The 15,557-nt window shown below is 43.3% G+C and overlaps 1 protein-coding gene across 2 annotated transcripts in view; it reads right to left on the bottom strand.

Moving 5' to 3' along the window:
* The window catches only part of INPP5A (inositol polyphosphate-5-phosphatase A), a 206,314-nt gene that overhangs the window by 52,341 nt on the left and 138,416 nt on the right, over positions 1-15,557 (bottom strand). For both annotated transcript variants that reach the window (XM_061376768.1, XM_061376767.1), the window contains exon 9: positions 13,699-13,783. In XM_061376768.1, the coding sequence (XP_061232752.1) occupies positions 13,699-13,783 (85 nt within the window). The remainder of the gene's footprint in view (positions 1-13,698; positions 13,784-15,557) is intronic.

Below are 15,557 nucleotides of genomic sequence, written 5' to 3' on the forward strand. Positions count from 1 at the left end.
TTCCCTCAGCGCTGCCAGTGACTGGGTTACACAGTGCCACCTCCTGTGGTCCTTTGATGGATCATAGTGAAGGGCAGAGAAAGCAAGCAGTGGCACCCGCAGTCTGAAGCTGTTCTCCAAGGGGAGATGAGGGGCTGTGCTGCAGGGACTCTGGGACTCTAAAACCCCCAAATGACAGGGAAATACAGGATCCATATGGAAGCCCAACTCTATCCAGGTTAAGTTTGTGCTTCCGCAAGCTTAATGATGGCACGCAGTTACATCGGGTTCAGGTGAAAGCATATAAAGAATTATGTTATTTTCAGGGAAGCATTAGAGCTATATGGATAAAAGTAATCTAGAAATAGCAATACAGAAACACAAAGTGATTTCCATAAAGACTGCATTTCTTTACTGTCTCTATGGATGCAAGGTGTTCCGAGTGTCACACAAAAAGCTTGCTAGAGTGGCTTAATGTAATGAGCAGCAATGGTGCTGTAATCCATGTGCATCTTGAATGAACCCTGGAGCACTCTACAGACCTTTTTTCCTTGTTGAAGGAATAGTTCCCAAGGAGCACAAAGGGCCTGACCCTTCATACACCTTCTGTATGGGACTATCTCCGGGACACCGGAGTGCCACAGTGGACGCTGAACTCAGAATTCATTCCTACTAGGATGCCACTTCATGTATACAGGGTTTTATAGAGAGAGAGGTTTTCAAATACATTTCTAGGTATATAGAGGTTTTCAACCTCTACTACAAAATGCTATTTAACCATTAGTGGTTACTTATCCCCCTGACACAGCACATTACAGAAGCATTTGGAAATTCACCACATGAAGTGGTCCTCTAACTACCCAATGGTATGTAAAAAATAACATGAGGGAGCAAAAAAAGCCAGTAGAAACCACATAAAAGATCCTAAAGCCTTTGCAGAAAAGTCCACATGGGCAGCACACCTTGGTCTTCCAGAGGAAGGCACCAAAAAGGAACATGAGAATTTTCAAGGATTGTATTGGCATAGTCTTATTAAAGGAAAAAAAATAAATCTATTCTGTGATTGCTGGGAATAACATCAGACTGTATAGGTCCAAAATTGACTGACATCACTCTGGACAAGCATTATTGAGACACACAAAGGAGCCGTTGTGCCTTTAAGCTTATGGTACATTGCAATGCAGTAAATGAAAAGCCACTATTATGAGGGGATGTTTATGTCAGTATCTAAAACAAATCTTCTTTTTACTAGAATAATACTGTCTTAAATTGTTAACTGTTGATCAGATAAACAACATGTGATAAAGATCCTATAATCTCTTCTCATAAAATTAATTTTAACCCTTTAATGGCTTAACCAATAACATTATTACCTATTACTGAGCCTCCTGAAAGCTTGTAACAGCTGTAAATAGCACCCTAACAGAGCTCTTATGGAAGCAATAATACAAAAATTCAGGATTAGATTTTAAAGAACATAGAGATTGGATGCTAACATTTTCACTGGAGACAAGGAATCCGTCACTGCCAGGGACACACATCCTGCCCCCTTCCTGCTCTTCACTAAGAAAGCCTTTTGGACTTTGTGTAAGAAGAAACTAACTTGATCTCCATGGTCAGACTGTAGATTGGAGAGATGTTTTAGGCCGTACAGGACAGAGGTGACACCATTTCAAACACACAGCATGCACAAGAGGCACTCCCAGTGCTCCCTCAGTCTTAGGCAGGATTAGTGAGAGGCAGGAGAATGGTTCCAACATCATCACATCATCCCCTGCACCCTTTCAGCACAGAGCTGAAACAAATGGCCTCTGGGTAAGGGGGACATTTAAGATAACATTATCCCTCTCTTCCTCTACGTCTCAGAAACATGAAGCTTAAAATAACGCAGTTTACTCTGTACTGGTTACCTGGCTCTAGTGACAAGATGACATGGGGTAGGTTAGGGTACCAAAGCTGGTACAGACAGGTGAGGGTTCCCTCCTTCAAACCCATCTTTCAGTGGGACTCACAGGCAAAACCTCTGCTGTGCTCCCCAGATCTGAATGTGCCCCTTGTTGCACAGACGTGGTGGCTATTTGCTGGGACAACACTGCACATTGGCTGCGTGCTGCAGCTCCTTTGACAGCCCATCTTCTTCATGTGGCGCACAAGCCTGAGCAGACCGAAAGCAGATCTGACCCTGAGCAGAAAGCCTCAGCTCCTCTGTCTTCCAACAGCTGCTTTCCAGGGCTGTTGCAGTCACTGCCCACACCACAGAAGGGGTCAGCCCATCACACCACACACGTGCGGTACAGGAGCATTATAAACATTAGGCCCTGGACCCTCAGTCCTCCACCACGAGCTATGTACCAGCACCAGTCTTTTAAGCTAGAGAGAGAACACCACCCTCTCCTCCCCAGTGAGACACCGGAACTCAACCCAAACCTTGATTCCTCATAGCTGATTCTTCATCAGCTAACATCACGACTGTCCATTAACCATTCAACCCAAACTCCTACCATTCATTCCACCCTCCTATAAAATGCTCACAACTAGCAAAACTATGCCCTGAACCTGACTGTGAACCTAAGCTTCTTCAATCAGTTCACAAGCTCACATGTCTCCAATCCTCCACCAATCCCGCTATCAATTATTCCCCATGTCAGGTCTGGCTGGCATTTCTGAAAGTGTTTTCCCCTCCTCGCTTTCACAGCTTGTCAACTGGCTGCACCAGCTGGGAGCGAATGGTGACAACTTACTATGCACTCTCCAGATGAATTCCTAAATCCTACCCTCCATCTAAGAAAAGCCCCGGTTGCAAAGTACCTATAGCAGGTTAAAATTATCCATAAGGATCAGAACAAGTGCGCCTGAAAGGACTGTGGGGTGGGGTGTGACTGCTTCATGGTGGCTGGAGCGCATGTAGTGATCTCAAGACACCCCGTTAGAGTGGGGTGTCAAAGTGCTAGCCCCTGTTTTCCATTCCTGGTCCACTCACAGGAGGAAAAGAAAACCTTTAGAGGTCTCAACTGGAAGTACCTGCAGTTGCAACAACTGGCCAGGTAGCTCTCAATATTTTCTTTCTGAGAAGCAGCAACTTAAAAATGACAGCAACCATTACAGCTGATTTCAGATTCCTGGACTGTCATTCTGCATACTTTGCTTTGAAATGCCAAATTCTCATCTCAAATTGGAACTGGGAAAAATCATACATTATGGGAAATTCTATTCTGAGAAAGGTAAAGTTGCTGTCTGAATTATCAGTATCAATAAAGGTACATTTGTGGATACATCAAGTGGATCGAAGATCAACATTTCCTCTAGTAATGCACAAAGTGACAGAATATGGTGGAGATCTGCATCCAACACAGATCTTCTACAAGTTCTCCACCACCGCTGAGTCTTGCTCAGGGAGGCTCTTGTACCGTTTGCACACCAACCCACAAGCCGTATGAATCTGAAGACTCTCTAGCTACACAACAGCTCAGATAAGGTGGCCACAATGACCAGGATCTGAATTACGTGCCACACCACTGAATGTCACAGCGAACCAGCGTCTACACAAAGGTGTTTGCTGCCTTACTCTCATAAAAGGTCCACCACAAATAGGCTTTGTCTACTTGAGGCACAGCAATCTGTCCATTCTCTGTAAGTACTGCTCCATTTACCACCAGTCAGTGGTAAGGAGGTGCCAGTGTAAACTTTACAGCAATTACAGGTTTTTCTTCCACCAACACTGGATGTGTATCCAAATCTAAATAAGGTTTTTCTTGCTTCACAAAATACAGACCTGTTCCTCAGTTCCTCTTCTGTCACTCTTGAGAATTACTGTTTTCAGATAAAAATCTGCTAACCATTAAAAAAAACTGCTTGAATTCAGCTGCACTCATACCCAGAGATGCTGCGCATTCAGCTCGGCAGCTTTTGCTGTGTTTCTGACTCCAGCTCAAGAATAAAACTTGCCACTGCAACAGGAACTCCTGTGTATGGCACACGGGCAGACAGGATCCTGTTCCTTCATCGTCAGATGGACACCAAACTCTTCTCAATTTCTTCATAAGCAAACAAAATACCATCTTATACTACATGGTGTTTTATTGAAAAGACTCTTTCTAGGCTTGCATTAGTTACATTTTACAGACAGTTTAGTGAACTATTACAGACTTCATTATGCGTTAACAGCACTGCACTGAACTATTCAAACTACGCCTGCTTTCGTAAAAATAATTTCCAAGTCAGGATACTATGAATGACTGGGTTTATGTTTCTTTTTCTAGCTACCATTCCTGTAATACCACGAGCCCTCTTACCCGGATTAAACTCATCTATTACTCATCCTCAGACACCAGCATGCAGTGAAGTGCTGCCTGCATTCCCATTCAAACACTCCACATGTCACAGGTATAAAGAACCTGGACACTGTCAAAGTTTTGGTAAACAGATCTCAGGATCTGACTCTTAATGGGTGCATCATCAAGCAGAAATTAACTTGCAGCCCTATCAGCACTGTTATCCCGGGAAGGTTGCAGCGGATCCTGCAGTGGGTATCTGACACCAGTATTAACTGAGCCATTCTCAAGACGATTTTTCTATGCGCATGGAAAGGAAGCCCCAGCCCCTGAACCAGCCACCCTGAGGAACACTGCAGGGTCTGCCTCCAGCCCACGCCGGCTGCTTTGTCAGGAGCACTGCTCCTTGTGCTAGCGCGGATCTGCGAGCCCTTGGCGCAGGATGCACTCCCTCCAGGAGCCTCCTTCTCCCCGTCCCGGCCGCCAGGTATCCCCGCGTGGAGAGCGCGCCGTAGGCCGGTGCTGCCCGTGCCCGGTGGGCGGCACATCCCGCGCTGCCGAGACGAGCGCCGCTGGTACCGCGTCACCCGCGGCAGTCGGTGCCAGCCCGGCCCCCCAGCTGCCAGCGCGGCCAGCGAGGCATCGGGCATGCGCTCGGAACGCTCACAGCGCCGGAGCCAAGCCCACACACCCCGTTATTAACTCGTTCAATGGCGCTCGGCACTATTAGAAAGTGCCAGATAATTGTATTTAATTTGCGTACATTTTAATTACTACCCAAGCGGTGCCAAGGTTGATCAACTCATCATCGCTTCTGTTCTGCTCCGTAACCGTGTTTGTATTCATTTGCATCTGAAACAGGAGGAGCTGCGGAGCCCTGCTGCGGATGGAGCTCCTCTCAGTTTTTAAACAGTGGCATCTCTCAGGCGGAGACGCCCGCGGGACCTCCGCCTGCTGATAACACTGTCATCTTGTCCCGGAGCCACAGCTGAAAAGCAGGTTTATGACCACATGCTGCTAGACCCTCCCAGGCCCCAGAGGAGGCAGCCAGAGAACAATCCATCCACTCATCTCTCCCCTTATCTGTGATGGAAGTAGAAACAATTGCATCATTTAATTTACTATTGCAACGAGGATATGGCTCATTGCCCCCTCGTTGTTTTGAAGATGGATTTAATTAACCTCCTATGAATCTTGCCAATAAGCGTGGCAGCAGCGTCAGTACGGGCCTGAGATGTCAAAAAATCAGCTGCAGGGCTGGGTAATGAGCGTTTCTCAAGCCAGCTCTGCTGACAGCATTTAGGACTAGAGACCTGGCCCCAGCAGAAAGTAAAGAACATACGGAGTTAATACGCTACTGCCTTCCTCTGGGAATCCGAGCTCAGGTTTGACTTAGACTACTGAGAAAAACAGAGGTAATTGAATAATTCCTAATAGCCACATATATCTTTAATGCAGAAGCCATTTGTAATCACTGGAAAATAAATAATTGCAATTAGCCACACTGTTAAGTAAATATCCAGTCCCTTGGGGAAGCAATCTGCATGCTTTTTATAAGTCTGGCTACAATATGAAACTCATCACAATGTCTGTGAGTGTAATTTATAATGAACGCTTAGCAGGTGCCTCAGATGTGTTGCTGCAATTTACATTCATTAATAAAACTGTCCTTATTGGAACTGAAGTTGTAGGCATTTTCATTTAATAAATCTCTGTTACATTTCATTTCACGCAGATTTTGTTTCCAACATTTCCTAGAACCATTTTAGCTTGTAAAGAAAGTTGAAACCTTTACAAGACAAAGCTATTTACAATGAGCTATTTGAAAAGATAAAACCAATGAGGATCTTACACACATTTCTAACTGGAATGAACACATGAGCTGAAGTTTGTAAGCTATTAAAATAATTCGTTTCATGATATGCAGGTTTATTTCAGAAATAAAGCAATGCCATTTTTCTTTTATAAGGTTGGCTTACTACCACTTTACTGAAGGAAGTAGGGAACCCTATTACACTTTTAAACCAGCTGCCACTATGGAGCAAATGAACACATGAACTGAAGAACACAAGAAAGAAAGAACAATTCCCTTCATATGTAAAAATGGGCTCTTTTGCATGATTTGCAGCACTATATTACTAGCTTTCCTTCCTAACTACTTAAAGATTTAACAGGACATAATGAGGTTTTGATAGCCCTGGTTCAGTCACCATTTAGTAAAGCTTTAATGAATTTGCTGCTTTTGTAAGAAGGGGTCTGCTTGCAGCATTTGCAAACCTGTGCCTCCTCCTTTGTCCAGCTCTAAAAGCTACAGGGTCTTAAGAGCACTCTGAGGATGACCAAGTGCTCTTTAACTGTGTTAAACAGAACAATCTCCCAAAGATACAGAACATGATTTAAAAACACTTCAGTGCTTCAGCTGCCATGTTATCTCGGCAGGACCCACAAGAGCTTACCCCACAGCTCAGATCTTAAATGTGTATATACAGACATCTGCACATCGCTGCCCAGAAAAAGAACAATGTCTGGTTTGGTTTTGGTTAGGAAGGCAGAATTGCATATGCCCATGACTATATATACTTACTGTTTAATGCTATGTCAGTATTTAATTAAATTAATATTTAATACAGTTAAACATTACTGATTTCTCCTGAATGCTCACCTGTCAAAAGTAAAGAAAGTCCGAAGTTTGAAAAAAGCAATATGCAATTCTGCCATGCACTCCTGATGTATTGAAACCATCTTCTGCAAGTCATAGATAACAAGATGGCAAGACGGCTAGTGATGATACCAATACTGCAAGAAGACAGCAGGAGCCTCATTCTGCCAGATAACCAGCTTTTCTTGAGGGAAGCACACCTATGAAGTCGAGAAGGGAATCACCTCGCCATGGCCACCCACAGCCAAACCACTTCACTGTGAACCGGGTTTCCATATCAAAGCTAATTGCCTATGTAGTTGTTCATCTTTTTGATGACAACCACGGATGGGTCATTTGCTGTCTGGAGTTTACAAAGATCCCGGTTACTGCAGGAAACACAGGACTCTGTAATGAAACATCCTCAACTTAAAATATTTCCTCACATTTGGGTAAGATCTAAATCAAATCCTTAGACAGAAAAGCTGATCATCAGCTTTTTTGTTTTTTGAACAAAGGATGTTTGTTCAGGAGACAGCAAGATGTCTCCCAGGAGGAGGCCCCGTTTTGTAGGTGAAGACATCACAGTGCTAACAGGGAATGCTCCTTCATCTTTTGCTGGCAGAAACCCACTTGATAAAAAGATATGATGCCACCACTGCTTTCAAAATAAACACGGTATTGTGCCAAGACTGTATGATCAAATGAAAATGATGTGATTCACTGTAGCATCAATATGGCAGGAGCTAACAAGTCATGCTAGAATAAGGTTCCTCTTTCACTAGGTAATATACAGTCAAATGGTCAGAGGTGGCAGGGAGGCACAATGCAAGTGAATGGTGTAGCTACATATGCAATGTCTTGATGAGTAGCTATTACCTTTTAAAAAACATTTAATCAGCAATTCCAGTTATGGCTTATGAAATGGCTGCTTGGCAGAGGTCTAGAAAGGAAATACCTTGCTTGAACATAACCCATTGATCAGGCAGGGTAGCAGACAAGCACAAATTCCTAGCTTTAGGATAAGGATTTTGCTTCATATTCTGCAGCTAGAGCTTGAAGGCTTTTCGTAGGCCAAAATGACTGGAAATCTGAAACAGCATTTCTATTGCAACCTCTATAAATCTTCAATTTATCCCTCTGCAGCTTAGCAAGTTACTGTCAACCCTAACAGGGTGACCTTTAGTGAGGAAAAACTTTTTCTGGGTACAAGTGAAGCTTATGGTTTACCTTGAGCAAATGGATTTTGTGATTAATATGACCTTCTCCTGAAGACCTCTGGTTTGCATACTGAACTTTATATTCCTGAGCTGCAACCCTTGGAACCAAGGCGCACACCATTATCCTTCTCTTCTTGGAAGTACAAGGAACTTTAAGAGGCTGGAATCAGCAGTATCAGACAGACACAGGTTTTTATTCCAAACCAGTTAAAATAAGCCCCATTTATTAAGCCTAACTGTACTTTCCTAAAATGGATAAGTAGGAAGATTTACAGGTAAGAGTTTTAGTGGATAACTAATTTCTTTTAAATTATGAAAATACACTAGTCCTCAAAGATTAATATACACTGTTACTGTAGAGAGCTGACAGCAAAAATACTCTTCCGTGCTTTAGGCCCACCTAATACTTGAATAGTGATTTAAATAGAGCAAGACTGGTAAACTGACTCACTGAGGTAGAAGGAACAGAAGGAGAAATAGTTCTACCAGCGATCACAGCTGAAGCTGTGATGCGCAGGGCTGGTGTAGAGGAATGGTAAGAGGAGGCAGCTCCCCACTGAGGCACAGCATCGGCTTCTGAGTTCCAGCACAGCACTTGGGCAAACGGATGAGACTGGACGTGCTCTTTTTTCAGCATCTGCTCTAACAAACGGAGGGGAAAGGACACCTCTGCATGTTAAAGACACCAAAGGACAGCCCGCACGGGACACCAGCGTGTACGCAGCCCTGCAAATTTACTGACGGGGGTCACGACCCTCCCACTTGCACTTCCATAGATCCACGTGAAGGAGGAGGCAAGGCGAGATTTACGCTGCCACATCTACATTGGCAAGTGCTTGTAGAATTTACAGAGAATACGAGATGCGAATAAGATGTTTCAATGTAAAAAAATCAAATATATATGATGGTAAAAGTGGAGATGAGAATCGCCTTGGACCCGTCACAGCGTGAAGCTTGTATCGAGCTGCTGTTCTCAGGGACTGACAGAAGAGAATTGACTTACTTCTTCCATGCATTCACTTGCAATAGCTTCAATCCTTTCACTTCTCATCCCAAACAAAAAGAACTTGTCCTCCTCAGGTCTTTGTAATAAACCCTTCATTTATCCCTCCACAAACTTCCGTTCCCTTCTTCCCCTTAATGTGCTTCAGAGATTTTAGTATCCTGGTTTTATTAGGTCGACAGCCACCTCGTCTTGTTTCATTTCAGAATCTGCGGGCATTTACTCTCCTGCCTTTTCTGAAGAACCAAATAACTCATGCCAATTTTTCAATTCCTGGACTATTCAGCCTGCAGCACACCTCAGTGCTGCCGCAGCTCTCCTTCAAGTCACCTCACCAACCCTCCTTTCACTTCACTTTGAGAAGATAATATTCCAGAAACAGGAAATCTACCTTTGTCATATACACACTGCTACGAATCTGCAACATATTCCAGATAACTGCAAAGACTCCAGTGACCCACATGAATTGTCCTTACAGCACAGGGAAAGCAGAACTTCTGGGAACATTGTAGGAGAACCACCTCATACACAAAGAAACATGAGAAACGCCAGCTTCTGTGAAATGCTGTGACAATACCTGTATTAGACTCATTGCAGAGAAGCTGATGCACACTAGAATACAGAGTCAAACTAATACAGACGTTTACAGTAATTTTGTATATGTTGTAAACGCTTCCAGAACATGCTGGGAACAGATGTGCTGGAAGATACCTGGCAGCAGCGGGCAAATCATTCCAATGCTGTACCACCCCAAACAGCTACCATTCACAAGGCATTCAGCAGGCAAATCCTTAAATTCAAACAGCACAAAATACTCGTCCAGCTTGGCAGCTGGAGGATTAACTGAACCTATCTGACCATCAGAATAAAAACTAGGGTCTTAGAGCATACCTTAAAATGATCAAGACTCAGGGAAATGTAAATTTCTTGTATTGCCTTACTGAATACACTTACAAGGCTTGGTTTTGGATATGCTTCTACACGAAGGATGTTGAACTGAGGATATTCCACAAATAACCACAATGCCAGCACCACAAACAGGAGCGCAGAAGGGTCAGTAATTTGCTGGCCTGAATGGGTCCACAATGAACCTTTGAAAAGGTGATGCGTCCCAAGAGCAAGGCTGCCAGCAGAAGATACAAGGCCAGGTTGGACACAGGGGCTTGGAGCAAGCTCCTCTAGTGGAAGGGGTTGGAGCTGGAGGAGCTTTAAGGTCCCTTCCAACCCAAACCAGTCTGAAAGCCTATGATTCAACTTTCTGGGTGTTTTACAATGACCAAGTAGTGGCATTTATCTCCCTTAGGGAGAGGGGCTGCCCTCACAGCTCAGCTACACAGACCCAGGAGGATGTGTCAGGATCAGGCCCTGGTGATTATTACAACAGCAGTGCTGAACCTTGATAATTAACACTCACCAGCACTTCATTTCTATACAGTTATTTTCAGTGCCTCGGGCCTTTAGCCCATCCCAGGGAGAAGGAGGATCAGGCATCACACAAGATCTTTCAGCCTAAGCCATGACAGGCACCACTGCTGAGAACTGGCAGAGCCCCCAATGCCTCAATGTGTGGCACGTGCCAGGGTGTGGGGCATTTGGTGTAAAACAGACTGGTTGTTCCAGCTCCTCTTGTGCTCCCTGTACTTTGAGTCACACATGGGCCCACGACTGAAACAAAACCTTATCACTGGCCCTTTGCAGGCTGAGGACAGCTTTAAAATGCTTTCAGTGGAAGAGCTGTAGGTATTTCTCTGAATATCACCATGTTGAGCTACAAATTATGCTCAAACTATAATTCAGATCTACTATAAGCCAACTGTATTTGCTATGCTTGTTATGCTACAGACGTCCTATTTCTTTCTTGCCAGTTTATCCCCTGGACAATGCCCTTGTTAATGCACACATAGCCTGAAGCCTCTACCTGTTTTATTGATCCCCCCCGGATTCTCCAACAACAGTAAAGCAGATTTTCCTAGCAAGGAAATCAATATGCCTTTAGATTAACGTTCACATATAATGTTTAATAAGTTATATATTAATGATTTATTGTCTATTAATTCTCAATTCATAAGCACAACATTTCTGGCATCTGATTTAGCACACTGCACTTCAGTGTGTGGACTCCACACTTGGAACAGCTCTCAGATTCGCTCTTTCAATGGCTTAATTGAATAATCCTTTAGAAATAGACTTTATTCTCTGTGTTTGGTATAAGCATAGTCTGTGTTTCCACAACACAGGTATTGCTGGTAGCATCTTAGTGTCCAAGCATTCAGCACATTGCAGCCTCAAGAGGGAATTCAAAGGTCAGCAAGAAAAGCAGAAACAAATTCAGTAATATATAAAAAGATGACAGGTCAATGGATTAACCCTTAAAATTCCTAGTATCAACTGCACTGCTGAATAGCCCTCTGCCAGCTTTGGAAAAACAGCACAGCTGAGAAGCACCATTTTTAAACCAGTTTGTGAAGTGATCTGGGATTGGATCTCACACATCTTACACACCATGAAACCATTAGGTCCTATCCAGAATAATTCCCACTAGAGGTCCTTTAGAGATCCTTTAGAAAAGGATCTGTCTCCTAGAAGACCAGACTTCATTGTGAAATCAGAGTGCTACACCCTTACTATGGAATCATGCACGACTGTTTCATTGTTAAGATGCTGTCAAAGAAACACTGCCTGCACCATCACTTATGTGTAGCAAACTGCATAAGACAACCATTTTTCTTGGATCTTCTCACATACCAGTTTATAAACTGTACCAAGCACAGAAGACTACAAAAAAAGCTCAGTATGACTTTAACCATGTAAATTACAAGTGGAAGTTTCAAAATCAACTTTAATAATCTTTAATGTCGCAAAGTAGCCAGGCACAGTTCTGGTTAATGAACAGGAAAGATGTATTATCCCAATGCTTTTTACACTCACACATGCACATACCGGATTTAGGAAGACTGGGTAAATGAATCAGACTCATCTTCAAATCACTGCTTGCATGCTCAACACAACATTAACTGGTGTCAGTAAAGCATTCACAGGCAAAACGTGCCATGTCAGGACTAAGAGTCACTTGAACTCTTACTACCTGTTGTGCAGCTCACTCTGTGTGCATCACCTGTGGTTAGTGATGCTATTTTGTTAGAAGTGGATCACTTTGAAACTCACAGTTACAAATGTAGGAATCTTAATCTACTGGCAATAAAGCATCCTCTGCATTCAGCCCTGCAGCCTGCGAGGCAGTTGGTAAGTTAGAAGAAACTTACAGCACCCTTCACCAGTATTGGGTGCAGGAGATAACTCTGCTGCAGCATGACTGAGAGACAGGAACCTTCTCAGTAATGCTATTGTACTACTGGTGAATAAAAACCAAACAGGCACGGTATTTCAAGAACAACCTATAAACACTGCTGATAACACTGGCAACCACAGTGCAGCAGAGCAGGATTTTGTCCTTAACATATGCAAGATGAAGCTGCATACTCAGAATCAGTGACTTGGATTTCATTTCAATTATGCCTTAAGTTTGCTGGTTAAATTACTCCAATGGATAAAGGATTCCAAGAGGGAAGCTATCAGCTGCAGAGGCACTGCTGTAACATCAAACTCCTGTTGTTCAGCAGGACTAGTTGCCTTGTAAAGAACGAGAACTGCACTGCAGCCATATGAGGGGTAACCAGCCTTCCACACCAGGGCACTTACTTCCCACTGCTTGTTTTACAAAGTAAAAGCTTTGGTTCAGAAGACACATACCTACCTTCAAGGACACCAGAAAGACATTACAGTATCTCTAGAATTCAAGGGGGAAAACCATGAGATTAAATTTGTTTTCAACCTGGACGTTTCTGACCCTGTGTTACCTGGGGCTAAGCCTCAGCAGTACAGTCAAGGTAATCTCAATCCATGATAAAGAAGGTTTACTTTGTTCTTTCTGGCTTCACACAAATCTTCCAGTCACCCTTCCACACCAAATGCTACTGTCACAAAGGTTTGCACAAATGTCTGCTGGTATTTTTAGAGTGTGGAGTTCTATCACAGACACTTAGGAAATGTCTCTCTTTTCCCCCCTACAGAGTAGAAATATAAACCAGCACTTATTCTGCAGGCAGTAAAGGGCTGTGACGTTCACTGTGAGTTACAAACATACTCCAGAAGTCACAAACATACAAGAGAAATGTGGTCCCCTGTGCTGGGGCCCAAAGAGATCTCAAACCAGAGACCTGAATGCCTCTGAAGGAAGAGGCTCCTGCGTGCACTGTGAAACCTCCAGGTCTCACCTTAGATGGTCCCCACGTGGTCTCCTTTCCACACACAGGACCACGCACAGGTGACATGGACTCTGCACCTATGGCCAAAATTCCCTTTACACACACCCACCGAGAAGGAACGCAGCGAGCCAGCTGTGACCCCTTAACTGCTCCAGCAGGTTCCCAACAGTGATCTTTAGTTACCTGTCACATGCTCCTGTTAAAGGTTTTCTTAGCCAAGTCTAATTAAGATTAGTCTCTTAAGTCGCTTTTCCATAGGAAAAAAATACTTGGTAAGTAAAAGCTGGTAGGGTGCACAAGAGAAGCATTAGGAAAGTCCTACCTCTACCACTGCTTTGGCGTCCAGTCTGAAGTTGAAATCTCCAAAGACAAAATACGAGACTTTCTCAAACCGCTGATCTATAATTCTGGAAAAAAACCGAAACAATTGTGTCATTCAGCTGCACACGGACGTGAGGGTGCGCACAGACACACGTGTTATCTCTAAGCACAGGTCAGAAATAACCACTGGAAAGGTCAAACCTACCGTTTATCCTGGAACAATACACTAACCAGGTTTCTGGGCTGATTCTCTTTGCTTAGGCAATTCTATCTAAAACGTCAGTAAAATAACACATTTCATTTCCCACCTGGCTGAAAGAGCAATGTGGAGGAAAGCAACTTTGCAGCAGTTAGTACAAATGATGAAGAAGCAGCACCTGGGCATTACAGAGATCTTGAGGGCATCACAGAGGTACTCCACACCTTTGGAAGTTTAAGTTATGTGGCTTTCGGCTGTGAAGCCAAGAATTAGAAACCCCCAAGTAGTGGTGAGTTCAGATTACTTCAGTGTTTGAGTTTACTTCTCAGTAAGATTGTGATCATAATGTTTGCCAGTGTTTGCTAGTACTCTAAGGACTGCATGACAAGTGATATGTTGGGGCTGCACATCAATGGTCACAGCTGGTGGAGGCTCATCTATGAGGTTTCCCCTGGCTCAGTTGCAGCTCTCTGACAGTTCTCCTTTTTGTTCAAAGCAGATCCTACTGGGACTGTAGCTACACCTAAAAGGTGATCTTTCCAGATGTGAAGATTGACTTTTTTCCTCAAGCCTTTGCTCAGTACCAAGCAGGGAGCTAAGGCATTACTGTTCATCTTGCAAATCTTGTTCTAACGGTTCAATAATAGCAATTAACAATTGTTATTGTATTAGTACTTCTCTATGATTAACAACAGTCTGCTACTCCTAACCATGTGCAACTTTACACACTTCCAGGGATCTTGGCTTCTGGAAATCCACTGATTCGCACTTCATTTCACAACAGGAATCAACAGCATTCATTTCATACCAGGAAGGTATGAAAGACCTGAAATGGGACAGCTACAGAGAATATACACAGACAAAACACACGAAACTGCAATGTACACTAGTGTACAATACAGAAGAAATAAGGAACAAATGCACTGTGTACATTCTGGAGTATATAAATATGGAAGCGTTACGACATAAGGAACCCCAGCAGACCCAGAGGCAGGGACCTGTATAGATAGGTACAAGATTATAAAGTCATACTCAATAAGTAGGCTTCTGGCACAACACTGCCCAGCAAGGAGGCAAATAGCTTCAAAAGTTTTAACACATTACATCCATTTAGACTTTTCCAAGCTGTAAAGAAAAATACAACATTGGACTTACAGTGAAATACTGCTGCTCCTCTTAAAATACTCTCCCATTCTTAGTCAACAGTCATCAATTGCTTTGGAATATTATTCTATCAAAAAATTAAGTGGACCTAAGGCAGTGATCATCTGAAGCAATATCTCTGCAAAGACTTATCCTTTGCTGGTGTGAAGATCTCCAAATCCTCCATTCAGTTGACAAATTATTGCAGGTACTGTTAATAAATACTGCCTACTGTCAGCTCCCAGCAAGCCCCGAGAACAACCTGCCACTCTTGACCTGTACATAACATTAGTTTGATTAGTGCTCTCATGGCACTTTAAAGGAAAATGAGAACTTAAAAGTTAAACCATTTACATTACCACAATTTGCTAACACTATCATTGCAAAATCTGAGATGCAACTTCCACATAAGAAAAAAACGATTTTGCTTTGCCAACTTTCCTGATTCATTTCTTACTTCTGGCTTTGCTCATTGCCATTTACTGCTGACAAAGAAATGACAGATATTGCAGGAATGA

The sequence above is a fragment of the Neopsephotus bourkii genome, unplaced genomic scaffold (genome assembly GCF_033783945.1).
Source record: "Neopsephotus bourkii isolate Nb327-2 ecotype Australia unplaced genomic scaffold, CSIRO-AGI_Nbou_v1 NB_1735, whole genome shotgun sequence".
NCBI lineage: Eukaryota > Metazoa > Chordata > Aves > Psittaciformes > Psittacidae > Neopsephotus > Neopsephotus bourkii.